General features: G+C 39.2%; 1 protein-coding gene across 1 annotated transcript in view; it reads left to right on the top strand.

Moving 5' to 3' along the window:
• The window catches only part of LAMA2 (laminin subunit alpha 2), an 831,335-nt gene that overhangs the window by 578,590 nt on the left and 236,711 nt on the right, over positions 1 to 16,034 (top strand). Inside the window, exons 25-27 of the mRNA XM_069077437.1 lie at positions 5,352 to 5,531; positions 5,636 to 5,824; positions 5,917 to 6,050. Of these exons, the coding sequence (XP_068933538.1) occupies positions 5,352 to 5,531; positions 5,636 to 5,824; positions 5,917 to 6,050 (503 nt within the window). The remainder of the gene's footprint in view (positions 1 to 5,351; positions 5,532 to 5,635; positions 5,825 to 5,916; positions 6,051 to 16,034) is intronic.

The following is a 16,034-nucleotide window of genomic DNA, read 5'->3' as shown; positions in this document are numbered from 1 at the left end:
TGTAACCTTGAACAAGTTACTTAACCTCAGTTGCTTAAAAAAAAATCTTGCCAGCAATGACTAAGAGAGAGATTCTCCCCTTCCCCCCACCCCCCGCCACCCGTGATAGTTGCAGGATAACCTATTTCCTTTACCTTTATAGAGTTGACCAATGGAAGCATCCTTGCAATTCTAGGGGATAATCTCCTCTTGCCATATAACCCAGAAAATTTCAGTCAACTTTTGTATGAGCAATGGACCCCCTACCTTGCAAATCTCAACTGGAATAGAATCAGCACCAAGTGCTTTGTCACACAAAAGGAGGTTAATAGCTTTAAAAACCTCTTCTTCAACTGGAACTTCAGCAAGGGAGGGATTGACTTCAACCTGAGGTAAACACTCAATGGCTTTGGCATTGACTGATAACAGTATGTTGAAAACACTATGAAAGTGTTCACCCCATCTCTCTAGCATCATGTCTTTATCTCTAATTACTGTGACTCCATCAGCACTGAGTGTTTGAGATGCACCGTAAACCTTTGGCCCTTAAATAGCAGCTCTTTTCTGGAGGTAAAGTATTGGAAATCAAAGGAATATCTATCTCCTGGGAATGACTGAACAAGTCATGATATGTGATTGCAATGGAATATTATTGTGCTATAAGAAATGACAACCAGGATGGTTTCAGAAAAATCTGGGTAGACTTACATGAATTGATGTGAAGTGAAGTGAACAGATGCAGAATAATGTGTATAGTAACAGCGATATTGTAAGGATGACCAACATAATCAAGACAATGATCCAAGACAATTCCAATGGACCCATAATGAAAAATGTTATCTACTTCCAGAGACAGAACTGATGAACTCTGAATGCAAATTGAAATATACTTTTTAACTTTATTTTTCTCCTTTATTTTATCTGTGTTTCCTTTTGAACATGGCTAATTTGGAAATATGTTTTGCATAACTTCACATGTATATTTGATATCAAATTGATTGCCTTCCCAAGGAATGAAGGACAGGAGTGATGGAGAAAACTAAGAACTACTTTTTGAAAAAAATGACTTATAAAAACTTTTACATGTATTTGCTAAATATTTAACAAAATAAATAAAAATAAATTTAAAAAAGAGAGATGAGAGGGTGGGGGATGGTCAGGAAATCTATTCAAAATATAGGAAATAACATGGATGAATGAATGAAAATTTTATTGAGGACCTACTGTGTACCAGGTCCTGAACTAGTCTCTAGGAATACAAATACAAAAACTGAGCAATCTCTTTGCTCGAGGAGTTTACATTCTCTGTTCTTTTTTTTTATTATTATTTTAGACTGAAAGGGCAGAACACAAATACAGAATAGAGAAAAGAAACAAAAACATATCATAAACTTAAATACTGAAACTTAAATACAAAGAAAGAAGAAAAAGCATGTCATATACATAGCAGAACATAAGAGAATTCAAAATATGTAACAATAAATTTTCATTTCAAGAAAGCCTGTATGATAAATAATACATGTTGTGTTTACAATTTTCCATCTTTTCTTTGCTTCCTTGTAAGTTTTCTTGTGTTCTCTACTGTGCACTTTTTTACTTTGTTATTTTTTCCCTCCCAACCCCCCCCCAAAGGCTACAATAAAGTTTAGATATGTTTCTCTATAGCTATAGATATATACATACACATATACATATATAGATATACTTTCCCAAACATACTCTACTCCTGGTCTTTGCTTTTATATTTATGCATATCCCTGGTTTTCTATCCCTCCTGCCTCCTCTACTTTACTTCTACCCACTACCTTGCCCTCCTATTACTTGCCTACCCCCCTGCCAAGGATCCCTCCCCTATCCTCCCATTCCCATAAATCTAAAGACTCTTCTATACCCCCCCTTTTACATGTTCCCTCACTTTCCCCTCTAAAGATCGCTCCCTTGTCCTCTCCCCACTCCATATGCCCCTGTTTTTTTTCTTCTGAATTTAGAAGACTTTTTATACTTTCTAAATACATATGTATTGTTCTTTCTTAAATCCATTCCTGATGAAAGTACGTTACCAGAACTGTCAGCCCTCCTTCCCCTATCTAATTGCTCTGTATTGATTCTTTTTTTTTTTTTAAAGCAATTAGGGTTAAGTAACTTGCTCAAAGTTACACGGCCAGTTCTTATTTCTGGGTGTGGTGCTGAGTATCTGAGCCCAGATTTGATCCAGGTCATCCCGACACTGGAGCCGGTACTCTTACTCGCTGAGCCACCTGGCCACCCCTAAGCAATTGGGGTTAAGTAACTTGCTCAAGGTTACATGGCCAGGTGTTTCTGGGTGGGTGCTAAGTGTCTGAGCCCGGGATTCGATCTCCAGGTCTTCTCAACACTGGAGCCGGTGCTCTTACTCGCTGTGCTACCTGGCCACCCCCGCATAGGATCTCTTTTGAATGAGGATCTATGAATTTTTTTTCTATTTCTACTTTCTCCCCTTGTTCTAAAGCTTCACAACACTTTTCTTTAATTATTTCTTCTATTATTGTATTAAGATTCTTATTTGATCATAACTTTGTTAGTCCAATTATTTTTATGTATTCTCTTCTTGATCTATTCTCTAAATTTGTTGTTTTTCTTATGTTTTACTTTCTCTTCTGTTTTTTCATTATTTATATTTTGTTTAATTATTTCTTTATCTCTTGTAATTTTGCTGACCACTTTGACCAATTCTAATTTTCAAGGTGTCACTTTCTTCCTTAAGATTCTGAATCTCCTTTTCTAATTGGTTGACTTTCCTTTTATAGCCACCCTTCTTGTTTTTCTCAGATCATTCTTATTTTCTTTTTTAGTTTTTCCTCCATCTCTGTCATTTGATTTTTAAAGTCTTTTTTAAGATCTTCTATGAATTTCTATTTGGACAGGTGTCCATTTGACATTACTTTTTAGGGGTTTTACTTCAATATCCTCCTGAAGATGTACCCTGGTCATCTCTATTCCTATAACAGTTTCCTATGGTTGGATTCTTTCTCCTTTGCCTGTTCATTTTTTGTGGTAATGACTTAATTTTTCTAATCATCTCTAACCCTGGGGTATGGGAAATGGTGCCTCTTGCCCCAGATTACCAACTCTCCTCTAGTCTGGAAGCAAAGCCAAACCTCCAACCTCTTGTAAGTGTCCACAGCCAGGAGTTCTCCGCCCTACTGCTTCTGTACTCACTGGGCATGTGCTGGTTCCTTCTCACCCCTGCTGCTCTTTGCAGCACAACTGGGTCTGGTGTTTCTTGTCAGCAGAGGTTCCCTTAATCTTCCCCAGCTCAAACACCCAACTCCCCTCACTATGGGGAGGTGGGCAAGGCAGACTCTCAAATTAACAAGCCCCAGGACTAGCCACTTGTTAAAATGGAACCTAGGGGGAGGCTAGGTGGTGCAATGAATAGAGCACTGGACCTGGAGTCAGGAGGACCTGAGTTCAAATGCAGCCTCAGACACTTAACACTTACTAGCTGTGTGACCTTGGGCAAGTCACTTAACCCCAATTGCCCTGCCCTCTCCCCCTTTAAAAAGAAAAAAAAAAAAAAAAGGAACCTCGCCTAGAGGTTCATATATTCTTCACAGGGACCAAATTTCATCCTTGGATTTTTCTTCTGATCATCTCAAATTGTCCCAGGAAGACCCCAATTGTGCCCCTATTCTTATTTATCTCTGCCCATATTTTGTTCACCGAAAGGTGTTATTTTAACTCTTTTATGGAGGAAAATCTTGAGAGTTCGGAATTTTCTGACCTACTCCACCATCTTCCCAGAATCCTCTCTACATTCTAGGTTCTAACACACACACACACACCCCATGTATTAGAGAGTAGTGGCCACAGAAGGAAGTTTTAATTACTCTTTCCAGAGCAAAAGAAGGAAATCTGGGTTTGGGGGAAGTCGGTGATAGGAAATATGGCAAGATGGTTTCCTGCTAGAATGTCCCTTATGAATGGGAAGCGTGGTCTGGGAGGGCATTAGTAAGTTTTTACTTGTTCTCCCACTTAAGAACATAGCCCAACTCTAGGGCAGAGATCCAAAACTACGTGGATTAACTTACCCATGGGGGAATTCCTATTGTCTATGGAGCACTTGGTCTAAGGATCACTGTTGCAGTGAGGAAAAGGGGAAGAGTATCAGAACAGATGGCAAGATGCCTAGGTAGGCCTTGCTTTCATGGTGTATGATCATTTGAAATGCAAAGTTGTTGGAAGCAAAGCAGATATAATGTGTCAGGTGAGTTTTCACTGACTTCATCATCATTCAAGACAGTTTAGCAAAGGCTTGGAGAATGAGGATGGTGGAATAAAAGTAGAAGAGAAAAGTGGTCCAATTTAGCTGAAACAAAATATATTTTTAAAGAGGAACTGTTTTATATATATATATATACACATATATATATACACTAATGATCTAGTATTTCATCAGTGTGATACATATGCAGGCATATTCACAGGTTTGAATCACAAGATATAAGACTTTCTTCCTTGAAGACAAAACCAAGACATTTATTCAAACACCAGTAAGCCAAATCCATCATAGTAATAATAGAAATCTATACACATTGCCAATGCAGGAAGCAGTGACACCCCAATCATTGTTTTTAAGACAAAATCCACACACAAGTCACCAATGCAGGGAACATAAACATCCCCAAGCCTTCTTTTCTTTAAACGTCCCCCAAGCAAAAATCCTCCCTCTCTCACTCATACTAGTCTGCCTGCTTCCTCTCTCTCCCAGCTCTGCCTTATTCTGACTTCCTGCTCCACCTGTTCAGCAAGCTCCTCCTACCAAGAACTCCACATGATCACACAGGCCTGTTAAGGGGCAGGGACAATCTTCAAATTCCCTTACCATTAAATCTATCTAAAATACACATGTTGTATGTGTTTCTTTGATATAATTAAAGTGTTGGAACTTAAAGTCAGGAGGACCTGAGTTCAGATCCTTTCTCAGACACAACTTGTTCTGTTACCCTGTTAAGTTATCCCATAACTTCTCTCAGTCTCCTTTTCTTCATCTATAAACTGGGGGAAATAATAGCATCTCTTTCATTATATTGTTTTGAGGATCAAATGATATAATTGGTAATATGCCCACCTATTATTATATATGCATATATAACATACATATATAAACTTACCCTATACATATTTAAAGTAATACTATATCATATGCATGTATCCATATAATTTATATATGTCTATATTTACCCATTACAAATATATTTAGTGATAGTCATAATTCACTTATAAATGCACATTAAAAGTTGTGAACTTTAAAGACACTGAAGAATTACAAGATTCAGTTTTGCTCATTTTCATTTTGCTCACACTCCCCTTTCTTATGCTGTTATTTTCAGGTAACACTGACACCTGAACAGACCATCCTGCCACTGGTGGATGAAGCCCTCCAGCACACAACCACCAAAGGAATTGCTTTTCAGAACCCAGAGATTGTTGCAGACATGGAACGGGTGAGAGAGGATCTCCGTCTAGAACCTTTTTATTGGAAACTTCCAGAACAATTTGAAGGGAAGAAGGTGAGAAGCAGAACTTTGAATTTGACCAAGGTGAAATACAATACTTGGTACAGTATCTTTTGGAAGCTCATACCAAAAACATTTTTCTCCTTCCCCTTTATTAGTTGATGGCCTATGGTGGCAAGTTAAAGTACACATTCTACTTTGAAGCTCGTGAAGAAACAGGATTTTATACCTATAACCCACAAGTTATAATTCGAGGTGGAACTCCTACTCATGCTAGAATTATCATGCGGCATATGGCAGCTCCTCTAATTGGACAACTAACAAGGCATGAAATAGAAATGACAGAGGTAAGGTTTTAGCCAGTCTTGTATGAAGATGCCAGGAATGTTTCCATATGATGCTATTAAAAGGGTGTGTGTGGTTTTTTCTTTGTCCTTAGAATGAATGGAAATATTACGGTGATGACCCACGCACAAGTAGAATGGTAACACGCGAGGACTTTTTGGATGTACTCTATGACATTCATTATATTCTCATCAAGGCTACTTATGGGAATATCATTCGGCAAAGCAGGTAACCATTATGTATAGCTCCACCATATTAAGCAACCTGAATTTCTCATTCCAGGGTGATTCTGTAGCTGCCATTAAAGAAGATTTGTAAGGGAGTGGGGAGAGAGTAATATGTAATTAAGGAGCTACCACAAAGGAAAATTGAAATTGCTAACGTATCTACAACATGCCCCAAAGGCAGGAGAGATAGGAAACTAGAATCAGTGTGAAATTCGTGACTGTATAGCTTGGTGTGGTAGTCATCAGAATATAGGTGCTAATTGAAAGCATATAAACGAGATGAGTTCCCTTAGGAAAAGAGTGGAGGGGAAGGAGAACAGAGATACCAAAAGTGAGCCATGGAGGAGATACACAATTAATTAGAAGGGGGAGGCAGGATCCAGCAAAAGAGAAAAAGGAGAACGAGTCAGGAGGGTAGTGAGAGAAACCAAGAGAGTACAGTGAGTAGTCCTCCTAATGGCCCTGGCTTGCTTTTGAATATAAAATAAGCTTTGTAAGTATCACTGATAAAACTAGGCCAAATGAGAAAAGGTGGTCTGTGACAGATTCAAATTCTCTCTTTCCTTTCATAAATGCCAACCTATCCCAGCAATCCCATGCACTCACTTTACTTCTCTTGAGTCTAACGTCACTGTAGGGAAAACAGAAGAATGATCAGGGGCAGGCACTAATCCTGGAGGAGCTTACCTCCATTAGTGGGGGACAAGTTTTACATGTAACACATAAGGGAACAACCATAGGCAATATTTGTACTCTAAGAATTAAGAGTGAGGGAAAGATTAGCAAAAATACAGTTAAAACTGAATAGCATTTTCAGTCTCTGTCTATCATAATTTCACAATTGCTGTTGTCCAGTTGTTTCAGTCACGTCCAATTCTTCATGCCCTCATTTGGGGTTTTCTTGGCAAAGATACTGCAATGGTTTGCTATTCCTTCTCCAGCTCATTTGACAGATGAGGAAACTGAGGAAACCAGAGTGAAGTGGCCCAGGGTTACACAACTAGCAGATAGAATAATAGGGTTATAGATCTGGAGCTAGAGAGTGTTTGATTGTCCATCTAATCTAATCCATCTCCCTCAATTTGTAGATAATGAAAAATTAAGGCCAATGGAGATTAAGTATGTACCCAAGGTAGCAAATGTTGCTCACCTCACCCAGGTGGTAAATGTCAGAGGAGGAATTTGAGCCTAGGATCTCTAACTCCAGAGTCATTTCTCTTTCCTCTATGGCACTCTGCTGCAAAACTTTTATTGAACCTCTAAGTGTCACTGTTTATGACCCATAAGAAAATTCTATCAAGAAGTTTGTAAAATGTTTAGTATGATAAATTACTGATCTATGGCAAGAAGAATATATCATTTGATGAAACATCACATTGGCAGACAGAATATAAAAACAGCTTAATTCAAATGTTAGCATTATGCTAGACACATAACTTAGCAAAAATGCTAATTCTGTTCCTGCATAAAAGCCACACTGCTTTTCAGAGTGATTTAGGGACTTCTGTTGAAAAATCAGGAGCCCTCGGTTGTTTTTTTTTTTTTTTTGTTCTTCAGTATGTTCATTTGATTTTCCTTTTTATGTTTTTCTACTCAAAACTGAAAAGTTTTTTTTTAAACATAAAATTACATTTTGCACAAAATATGGAATAGTAAAGGAATTTGAATTGAAAATGTGCTTTCAATTTTATTTTCAACTATCAAATACAGATCAGATGGCAATAGCCAAAGGCAGGTTTGTTGCTTTGATATAATGCTTTAGAGCAGAAAACAGGTAAATTTGTGATTAAGTATATTATTATGGAAATTTCCTTAATCCATTAAATAGCTGGGTAGTCCATGGACCGTTTTTGTTATTGTGGCTGATGGGAATAGATTCTGTTTCATATTTCTTATGAAATTTGCTAGAACTCCCTTGCAAGACTGGGTCATTGGTCTTTTGGGTATTGTTTTCCTTGACCTCATCATTAATTAAATTATTTTGCTTTCATTGCAAGCATCATTTGAAGCTTTTAAGTAATCAAATTTCAACAGTTGCTTACAATCTGCAATTCCTTAAATATTATATTCCATCTCCAGTCTCCATGCCTTTGCTCCATCCCACCCTGTAATGCTCACCTTCCTCACCTCTGCCTCTGAGAATTCCTAACTTCCTTGAAGACTCTGCTCAAATCCTACCTTCTCCAAGTAGTCTTTCCCAATACTGCTAGTTTTTAAAGCAGTGACCTCTCAGATTTCTTTCCATCTACTTTCTGTATATATCTTAGGTATACCCAATTGGTTCAATGTTGTCTCTTCCATTAGAATATAATCTTCTCTAGGGCAGGGATTGCTTTTGTTTTTCTTGGTATCTCTAGTTCTCAACACCTTGATTTGTATATAATGAGCACTGGTTGATTTACTGACAAAAATTACATTCGTATTCCTAAATATGAACCAAGGGTGACTTGAACAATCAAGAAAGCTGCATTAGATTCAGGATAAAGGAGAAGAGAGATTAAGGATGAACCTACTTTCATAAGACAGTACAGCTAAGAGAGATGTAGAAACTGTGTATTTAAAATACCTTCATAATAATATTTAATCACATAATCAACGTGCATTTTTCAGTTGCCTGCTATGTGTCAAGCACTATGCTAGGGTCTGGGAATAGAAAGACAGAAATGAAACAGTTCCTGCCCTCAAGGAGTTCATATTCTATTAAGGGAGACAATATATTCATAAATGAGCATATGCAGAAAAATGAACAAGATAAATTTTGGTAAAGGAAGGCACACATTTCCTTACTAATAAATGATAGTTTTTATTTTCACTTAAGACTTTATACATATTCCATAGTATAGGAAAGCAGGTATCATAAGAACAACAAATATATTTTCAAATTTGGACTGCCTAGAAAGAGCTATAAGTGTTGAGCAATTTGTTCCTTTTATTTATTTATATTTCTTGTGAGGTCGCAGGGAACAGAAACTTTTGCATATCAGTGTTCATGTAAATACAAGACAGAGTGGACCAAATCCCTTATGTTGGCAAAACTGTGATTCTCTAATCCCCTGAGATAAATGGCATATTGCAGAAATATCTGTTGCTGTCATCATTCATACCTCACTTGATTTTTTTTTATCCATTTTTTGGTTTAGTGTGTGCATGAATGTGAGAGAGAGGGAAAATGGAAGATGAAGCTAATATCTCCTAGACCAATAAAATGCCTAAAGGCTGGTGGGCTTTACTTATCTCTAAGCAGTTCTGGAGGTAACCTCATTTATTCCTTATTCCTTTTGACCATCAGTCTCAGCAAGACAGAAGGGGTCTGCATTTAGATTTCCATGTCTTTTTTTCCTTCCAAACAAAGATAATATAATATGAAAGGAGAAGCTAAAATATGTATTTCAACTAATTGTTCATTTCAGGTTGATCCATCAGTGTGTAAATTGTGATTACTATCAAAATTAGGAAGGTACTTTGATGAGATGATAGAAAGTGAATGAATAATACCATTTTAAAAAAAACCACTTGTGTTTGTTATAATGTTTTAGAAATCAAACCTCTTTGTTTGCTGAAAGTGCCTTTTATTAAAGCAACAGCTGCTCATTGTTTCGTTTAGAAACTTATTTGCAAACTGATTTCAATGTTGTACAGTTAGTCAGTCATGAAATGGTCTGTGTTTATGACCTGCATCCTTGTCTTTAATGTATGCCTCCAAATTGAGGAAAAGATTAAGGGAAAAGATGCCAATCTTTTCACTCAGAATAAAATGTTCACACCCCATTCTTCACCCCCTAATAGAGCTATTAAAGCTATCTAGAAGTAGTTTTCAAATGAGGTTGAGGAAATGGGAGGGTGGACTGGATGTTTCTAAGTTTTGTTTATTTGAAACACTGACCTTGAAGTTTTCTTCACACATTCAGGAAACACATACATAAAGCTAATAATAAGAACAGCAACAATAGCTAGTGTTCATCGGTTTGCAAAGTGCTTTACATATTTCATTTAATCTTCACAACACTGGGAGGTAGGTATCATTATCATCTGCACTTTAGAAATGAGGAAACAGAGGTAGGCAGTGGTTAAGTGACTTGTTCAGGGTCACACAACTAGTATTCAGGTCTTCCTGTTTCCAAGTTCAACCATCTATTCCTTGTTCCACCTAGATTATGCCAGGTCAGTATTTCCTGTAACGTGATCTAGGGAAGGGTTCTCAACCTAGAATCTGTGACTTTTATTTTTTTTATATTTTCATAACTGTATTTCAGTATAATTATTTCCTTTACAGTTCTGTGTGTTTTATGCATTTATAAACATCACTCTCAGAAAGATCTATAAGCTTCCTAAGACTACCAAAGTAGTCCATGACACAAAAAAAGTCAAGAACCCCTGACATTGAGAATTCTGCATAGTTCCTGAAAGGGCTCATAAGCTAGAACAGGGGTAAGATCTGTTGGATTTATTCTGTGAAGTTTGGATTCAGTCAAAAGACCTCACTTGAGGGCCTAGAGAGCCACGTATGACTTCAGGGCTGCAGGTTCCTCATCTCTAATATAGGAAAAGAAATTGCCTTAACTTCAGGGCAGCTAGGTGGCATGGTGGATAAAGTGCTGGGCCTGAAGTCAGGAAGACTTATCTTCCTTAGCTCAAATCTGGCCTCAGACACTTACTAGGTGTATGACCCTGAGCAAGTCACTTCACACTGCTTGCCTCAGTTTCTCCACCCATGAACTGAACTGGTGAAGGAAATGACAAGCACTCTAGTATCTTTGCCAAGATCGTGAAGAGTTGAACATGCCTGAACAACAACAACATGGTAGTAGCTTATAGAAACATGGCAGAAGGAAATAACAACAGTAACAGCAATAGGAACATTCTAAAAGGAAAGGAACAGGGCAATTAGTTCTTAGATCAAGAATAGTTAACTAACCATGGCTGCATAAGGTGAAAATTACCTTGAGTGAAACAGTGGAAAATTCACTCGATTGAAATATCGTGTCCACATGACATCATGCAGATGATGAAGTAAATATTTCATTCTTTAGCTGTATGTTATAGTATAGGGAAGAAGATCATTTAAGGACTGGAGAAAGGAATATCTGCCATAAACCATTAACTAGTATGCCTGGAATTAAGACATATATCAAGTATATCTTTTTTATTTTTTTAGCTTGAAAACTAGTTTAAGCATAGGGCTAAAGATAAAAAAAAAGGTGGCTTGGGGGACAGAGTCAAGATGGGGGAGTAGATGCAGGACCTGTGCAGGGCTCTGGCTGCCACCTTCCCCAATCCATGTAAAAGGGGACTCTGAACAAACTTTGGAGCTTCAGAACCCGCAAAATGACACAGAGAAGCCAACCTCCCACTGAGGACAGCCTGGCAGGCTGGCAGCAAGTGGCCAGCCCAGTGCTCTGGGAGCCGAGCCCAGGTCCATGTGCACCAGAGGTTTTAGCCCCAGGATGGGTCTAACCAGCTGCCAGCCAGAGGGTTCTCAGATCAACAGCAGCTATGGCCGCTTCCATATTTATCAACACATAGATGCGCAGGACAAAGTGAGAAGTCAGTGCAGTGTGGACTTTGGGACCAGTAGTTGGGAGAGCATCGGCTTTTGCCCCCAGGGTGAGAAGCCACTGAGATACTGCGCCGGGGCCAAGTTGCAGCTTTAGCTCTTGGCCTGCAGACTGTAAGGGGAACAAGCACCACTCTGAGGGGTAATAGCTCTTGCTTTAACCTGCTTGGATCTGGATTGCAGTCTAGGGTGGTGGTCCTGGGGTGTGTGACCAGCTTGCCAGAGCATGTGGAGGCTTCATAGAGGGCACTCAACTAATACCTCCCGCAGCTGAGAAAACCCCAGCATTTGGGACGAAAGCTCCCCTGTCTGGTGGCAGAGTCCTACTGTGGCAAAAAGCCCAGGGGTCAAGTGACTGAGGGGTGATATGACCAGGAAAAGGAAGCAAAACAAACAGAAGATTCCAACATTAGACTCCTATTTTGGGGACAAAAAGGATCAAAGCATGGAACAGGAGGAAAACAGTGAAGTCAGAACTCCTGCACCAAAAGCTTCAAAGGAAAATACAAGCTGGTTACAGGCCGTAAAGGACCTTAAGAAGCATATAAGAAAAGTGGAGGAAAAATTGGGAAGAGAAATGAGAACAATGCAAGAAAATTACGAAATGAGAGCCAACAGCCTGACTGCGGAAAATAACATCTTAAAAACAGACTAACTCAATTGGCAAAAGAGGCTCAAAAAGGCAATGAGGAGAGGAATGCCTTAAAAAGCCGAATTTGCCAGATGAAAAAAGAATCTCAAAAGCTCAATGAGGAAAATCATTCCCTCAGATTTAGAATGGAGCAAAGGGAAGCTAGTGACTTTAAGAGAAATCAAGATGATGTTAAACAGATCCAAACAAATGAAAGAATAGAAAGCAATGTGAAATATCTCATGGGAAAAACCACTGACCTGGAAAATAGATCCAGGAGAGAGAATTTAAAAATTATAGGACTACCTGAAAGCCATGATCAAAGGAATAACCTAGAAATTATCCTCCAAGAAATTCTCAAGGAAAATCACCCTGATGTTTTAGAACCAGAAGGCAAAATTGAGGTTGAAAGAATCTACTGATCATCTCCTGAAAAAGACCCCAAAAAGAAAACCTAGGAATATTATAGCTGGGTTCCAGAATTCCCAGATCAAGGAGAGAATATTATGAGCAGCCAGGAAGAAACAATTTGAATATTGAGGAAACACCATCAGGATAACCCAGGATCTGGCAGCTGAGGGATCAAAGGGCTTGGAATATGATATTCTGGAGGGCAGAGGATCTGGGATTAAAACTAAGAATCACCTACCCAGCAAAACTGAGTATCATGTTTCAGGGGAAAATATGGTCATTCAGTAGAATAGAGGACTTTCAAGCTTTCTTAATGAAAAATTAGAGTTGAATAGAAAATTTCACATTCAGATACAAGAAGCAAGAGAAGCTTGAGAAGATAAACAGGGAAAAGAAATCATAAGCCACATATCAAAGTTGAACTATTAACATTCCTACATGGGAAAATGATAATTATAAGTGATGAAACTTTTCTCAGTATGAAAATAGTTGAAGGCAATAGAAATATATATATATATATATATAATATGTCTATATCAGAGGGTATATGGGTGTATGAATACATGTGAATGTGTGTATATATGTTACAGGTATACATAGATAGAGGGCACAAGATCAATTTAATAGGAAGGGATGATACTTAAAAGGGGAAATTAAGAGGTAAGAGAGGAATATAATGAGAGGAGATGGAGAGAGACGAGTGGGGTAAACTATCTCATATAGATGAGGCAAGGGAAAATGATTACAATGGAGGGGAAGAATAGGAAGGCAAAAGGGAATGGGTCAACCTTATTCTAATTGAATCTGGCTTGGGGAAGGAATGACATACACACTAAATAGGGTATCTCACCCTACAGGAGAGTAAGGTGGAAGGGGATGAAAGGGGGGATGATGGAAGGGAGGGTAGGCTGGGGGGGAAGGGAAGTTGGAAGCACCCACTTTTGAAAAGGGACTGGATCAAAGTAGAGAATAGAACAAGTGGGAGGTGGGAGAGGAGGAGGGAAATATAGTCAGTCTTTTACAATATATCTACTATGTTATTGTTTTGCATTAGCCACACATGTACAACCTATACTGAACTGCTTATCTTCCCAGTAAGGGTGAATGATGAGGGAAGAAGGAAATGAATCTGAAATTCAAAGTTTTAAAATCAAATGTTTAAAATTTATGTGTGTGTGTGTGTGTGTGTGTGTGTGTGTATTATTACTAATAATACTATCTTTACAAGTAATTGTGAAAGAAGATATACAGGCACTGGGGCATAGAGATCCACCATGCCATACTGGAAAAGTTGAAGGTGTATGGGAGAAGATATAGGAGAGAGTAGTTTGGAGGAGGGGATATCATATGGGACTGCTATTTTGGGGTGGTGGGTAGGGGAAAAATGGGGAGAAAATTTGTAACTCAAAATCTGGCGGAAATTAATGATGTAAATCTTAAGTTAATAAAGCATTTGAAAAATGAAAAAAAAAAAAAAGGGGGCGGAGCCAAGATGGCGGAGTAGAAGCACGACCCTCCCGCGGCTCCAGCTTCCACCCTCCCCAATCCATGTAAAAAGGGGACTCTAAACAAACTTTGGAGCTGCAGAACCCACAAAATGACACAGAGAAGCTAACCTCCCGCTGAGAACAGCCCAGCAGGCCGGCAGGAATCGGCCAGCGCAATGCTCTGGGAGCCGAGCCCAGCCCCACACTGAGGCTTTAGCCCCAGGGCGGGCCTGACCAGCCGCCAGCCAGAGGGACTCCAGATCAGCAGCAGCTGTGGCCGTTTCCAGATTTATCAATACATAGATGCGAAGGACAAGTTCTAATAAGGAATAATAGCGGGCAACGGCTCGGTGGCCTGCGCGGGAAGGTGTGGCAGACGCAGGCCTGGAAGGGGCCTGATCAACTCAGAGGGCAAGTCTTCCCACCAACCACAAGGTCCACTACCAGGCCTATCACCAAAGGGCTGGGACTGGAAAGAGCAAGGTAAGAAGCAAATACAGGGGCCCCTATACTGGACAGCAAACACTCCTGGGGCTACCACTTCATAGCCCAGAAATCTTTTTTTTTTTAAAGCCCCTTTCAGGACCTCCAAAGACAAGGATGGCAGAGTGAACCCCACTTGCTCCAAACCCCCCCTCTGACCCTGAAAATATAGTAACTCTTGCCCCAGGGCAAAACCCTCTACAGTAAAGGCTTGGGATCCTAGAGGAAGGGCGTGGCTAGGACACTGCCTCAAAACGGGTAGAAAGCAGACTACAAAGACAAAGACTCTGGAGTCCTACTATCCTCAGAGGGAGGAACCAACCTCAGAGGGAGACACTGTGGACTCCACACCCACAGCTGAGACTTCAACAGGGAATGGATCCCAAGCACAGAAGGCTCTCCTAGATGAGATCAAAAGGAACTTTGAAAGCAAAATGAGATAGAAGACAAAATGAATAATTCTCTCAAAACGAAAATAGCAGAATTCGAAAAACATTATAATGAGGAAAACATCTCTCTAAAAAGAAAAGTGTATGATATGGAAAAGGAGCTTCAAAAATCAACCAAGGAAAATGATTTGATAAAAACCAGAATTAAACAAATAACTCTATGAGGAACCAAGAATTAGCCAAGCAAAACAACAAAAATGAAAAATTAGTAAAAGAGGTAAAATACCTCAAAGAAAAAATAACTGACCTGGAAAACAGATCCAGGAGAGATAATCTGAGAATCATAGGCCTACCAGAAAATTATGATGAAAAAATGAGCCTGGACAACATTCTCCAAGAGCTCGTTAAGGAAAACTGCCCTGAGATACTAGAACCTGAGGGGAAAATAGAAATCGACAGAATCCACCGGACACCTGCTGTAAGAGATCCCAAACTGAAAAATCCTCGAAATGTTGTGGCCAAACTCCAGAACTACCAGATAAAAGAGAAAATACTCCAAGCGGCCAGAAAGAAACAATTCAAATATCGAGGGTCCACAGTGAGGATTGCACCGGATTTGTCAGCCTCCACACTGAAAGATAGGAGGCAGTGGAATACAATTTTCAGGAAGGCAAAACAGCTCGTATTACAACCAAGTATCACATACACAGCGAGACTGAGCATATTCTTCCAGGCAAAGAGATGGTCATTCAATGATATAACAGAGTTCCAGACCTTCTTGATAAAAAAGCCAGAACTCAATGGAAAATTCAACCTCCAATTACGAGAAGCAACAGTGACTTAGAAAGGTAAACAAGGAGAACACACATCATTTTAGAGGGAAAGAGGGGAGGGAGAGGAGCTTCGCATGAGATCTGTTCCTGTCATTCTTGATGCGAAGAAAAAATAGCATACCTCATTAAATATAACAATATCCTACAGGCAGTAGGAGGGGGAAAGGGTTACAAAAGGGGGGTGGGAGTGATTTGTA

The sequence above is a fragment of the Petaurus breviceps genome, unplaced genomic scaffold (genome assembly GCF_028583685.1).
Source record: "Petaurus breviceps papuanus isolate PSGF00001 unplaced genomic scaffold, PetGlider_PUasm1.0 90977, whole genome shotgun sequence".
Lineage (NCBI taxonomy): Eukaryota > Metazoa > Chordata > Mammalia > Diprotodontia > Petauridae > Petaurus > Petaurus breviceps.
Note: the sequence above shows the minus strand (reverse complement) of the source record. Positions and strands in the feature narration are given on the sequence as shown.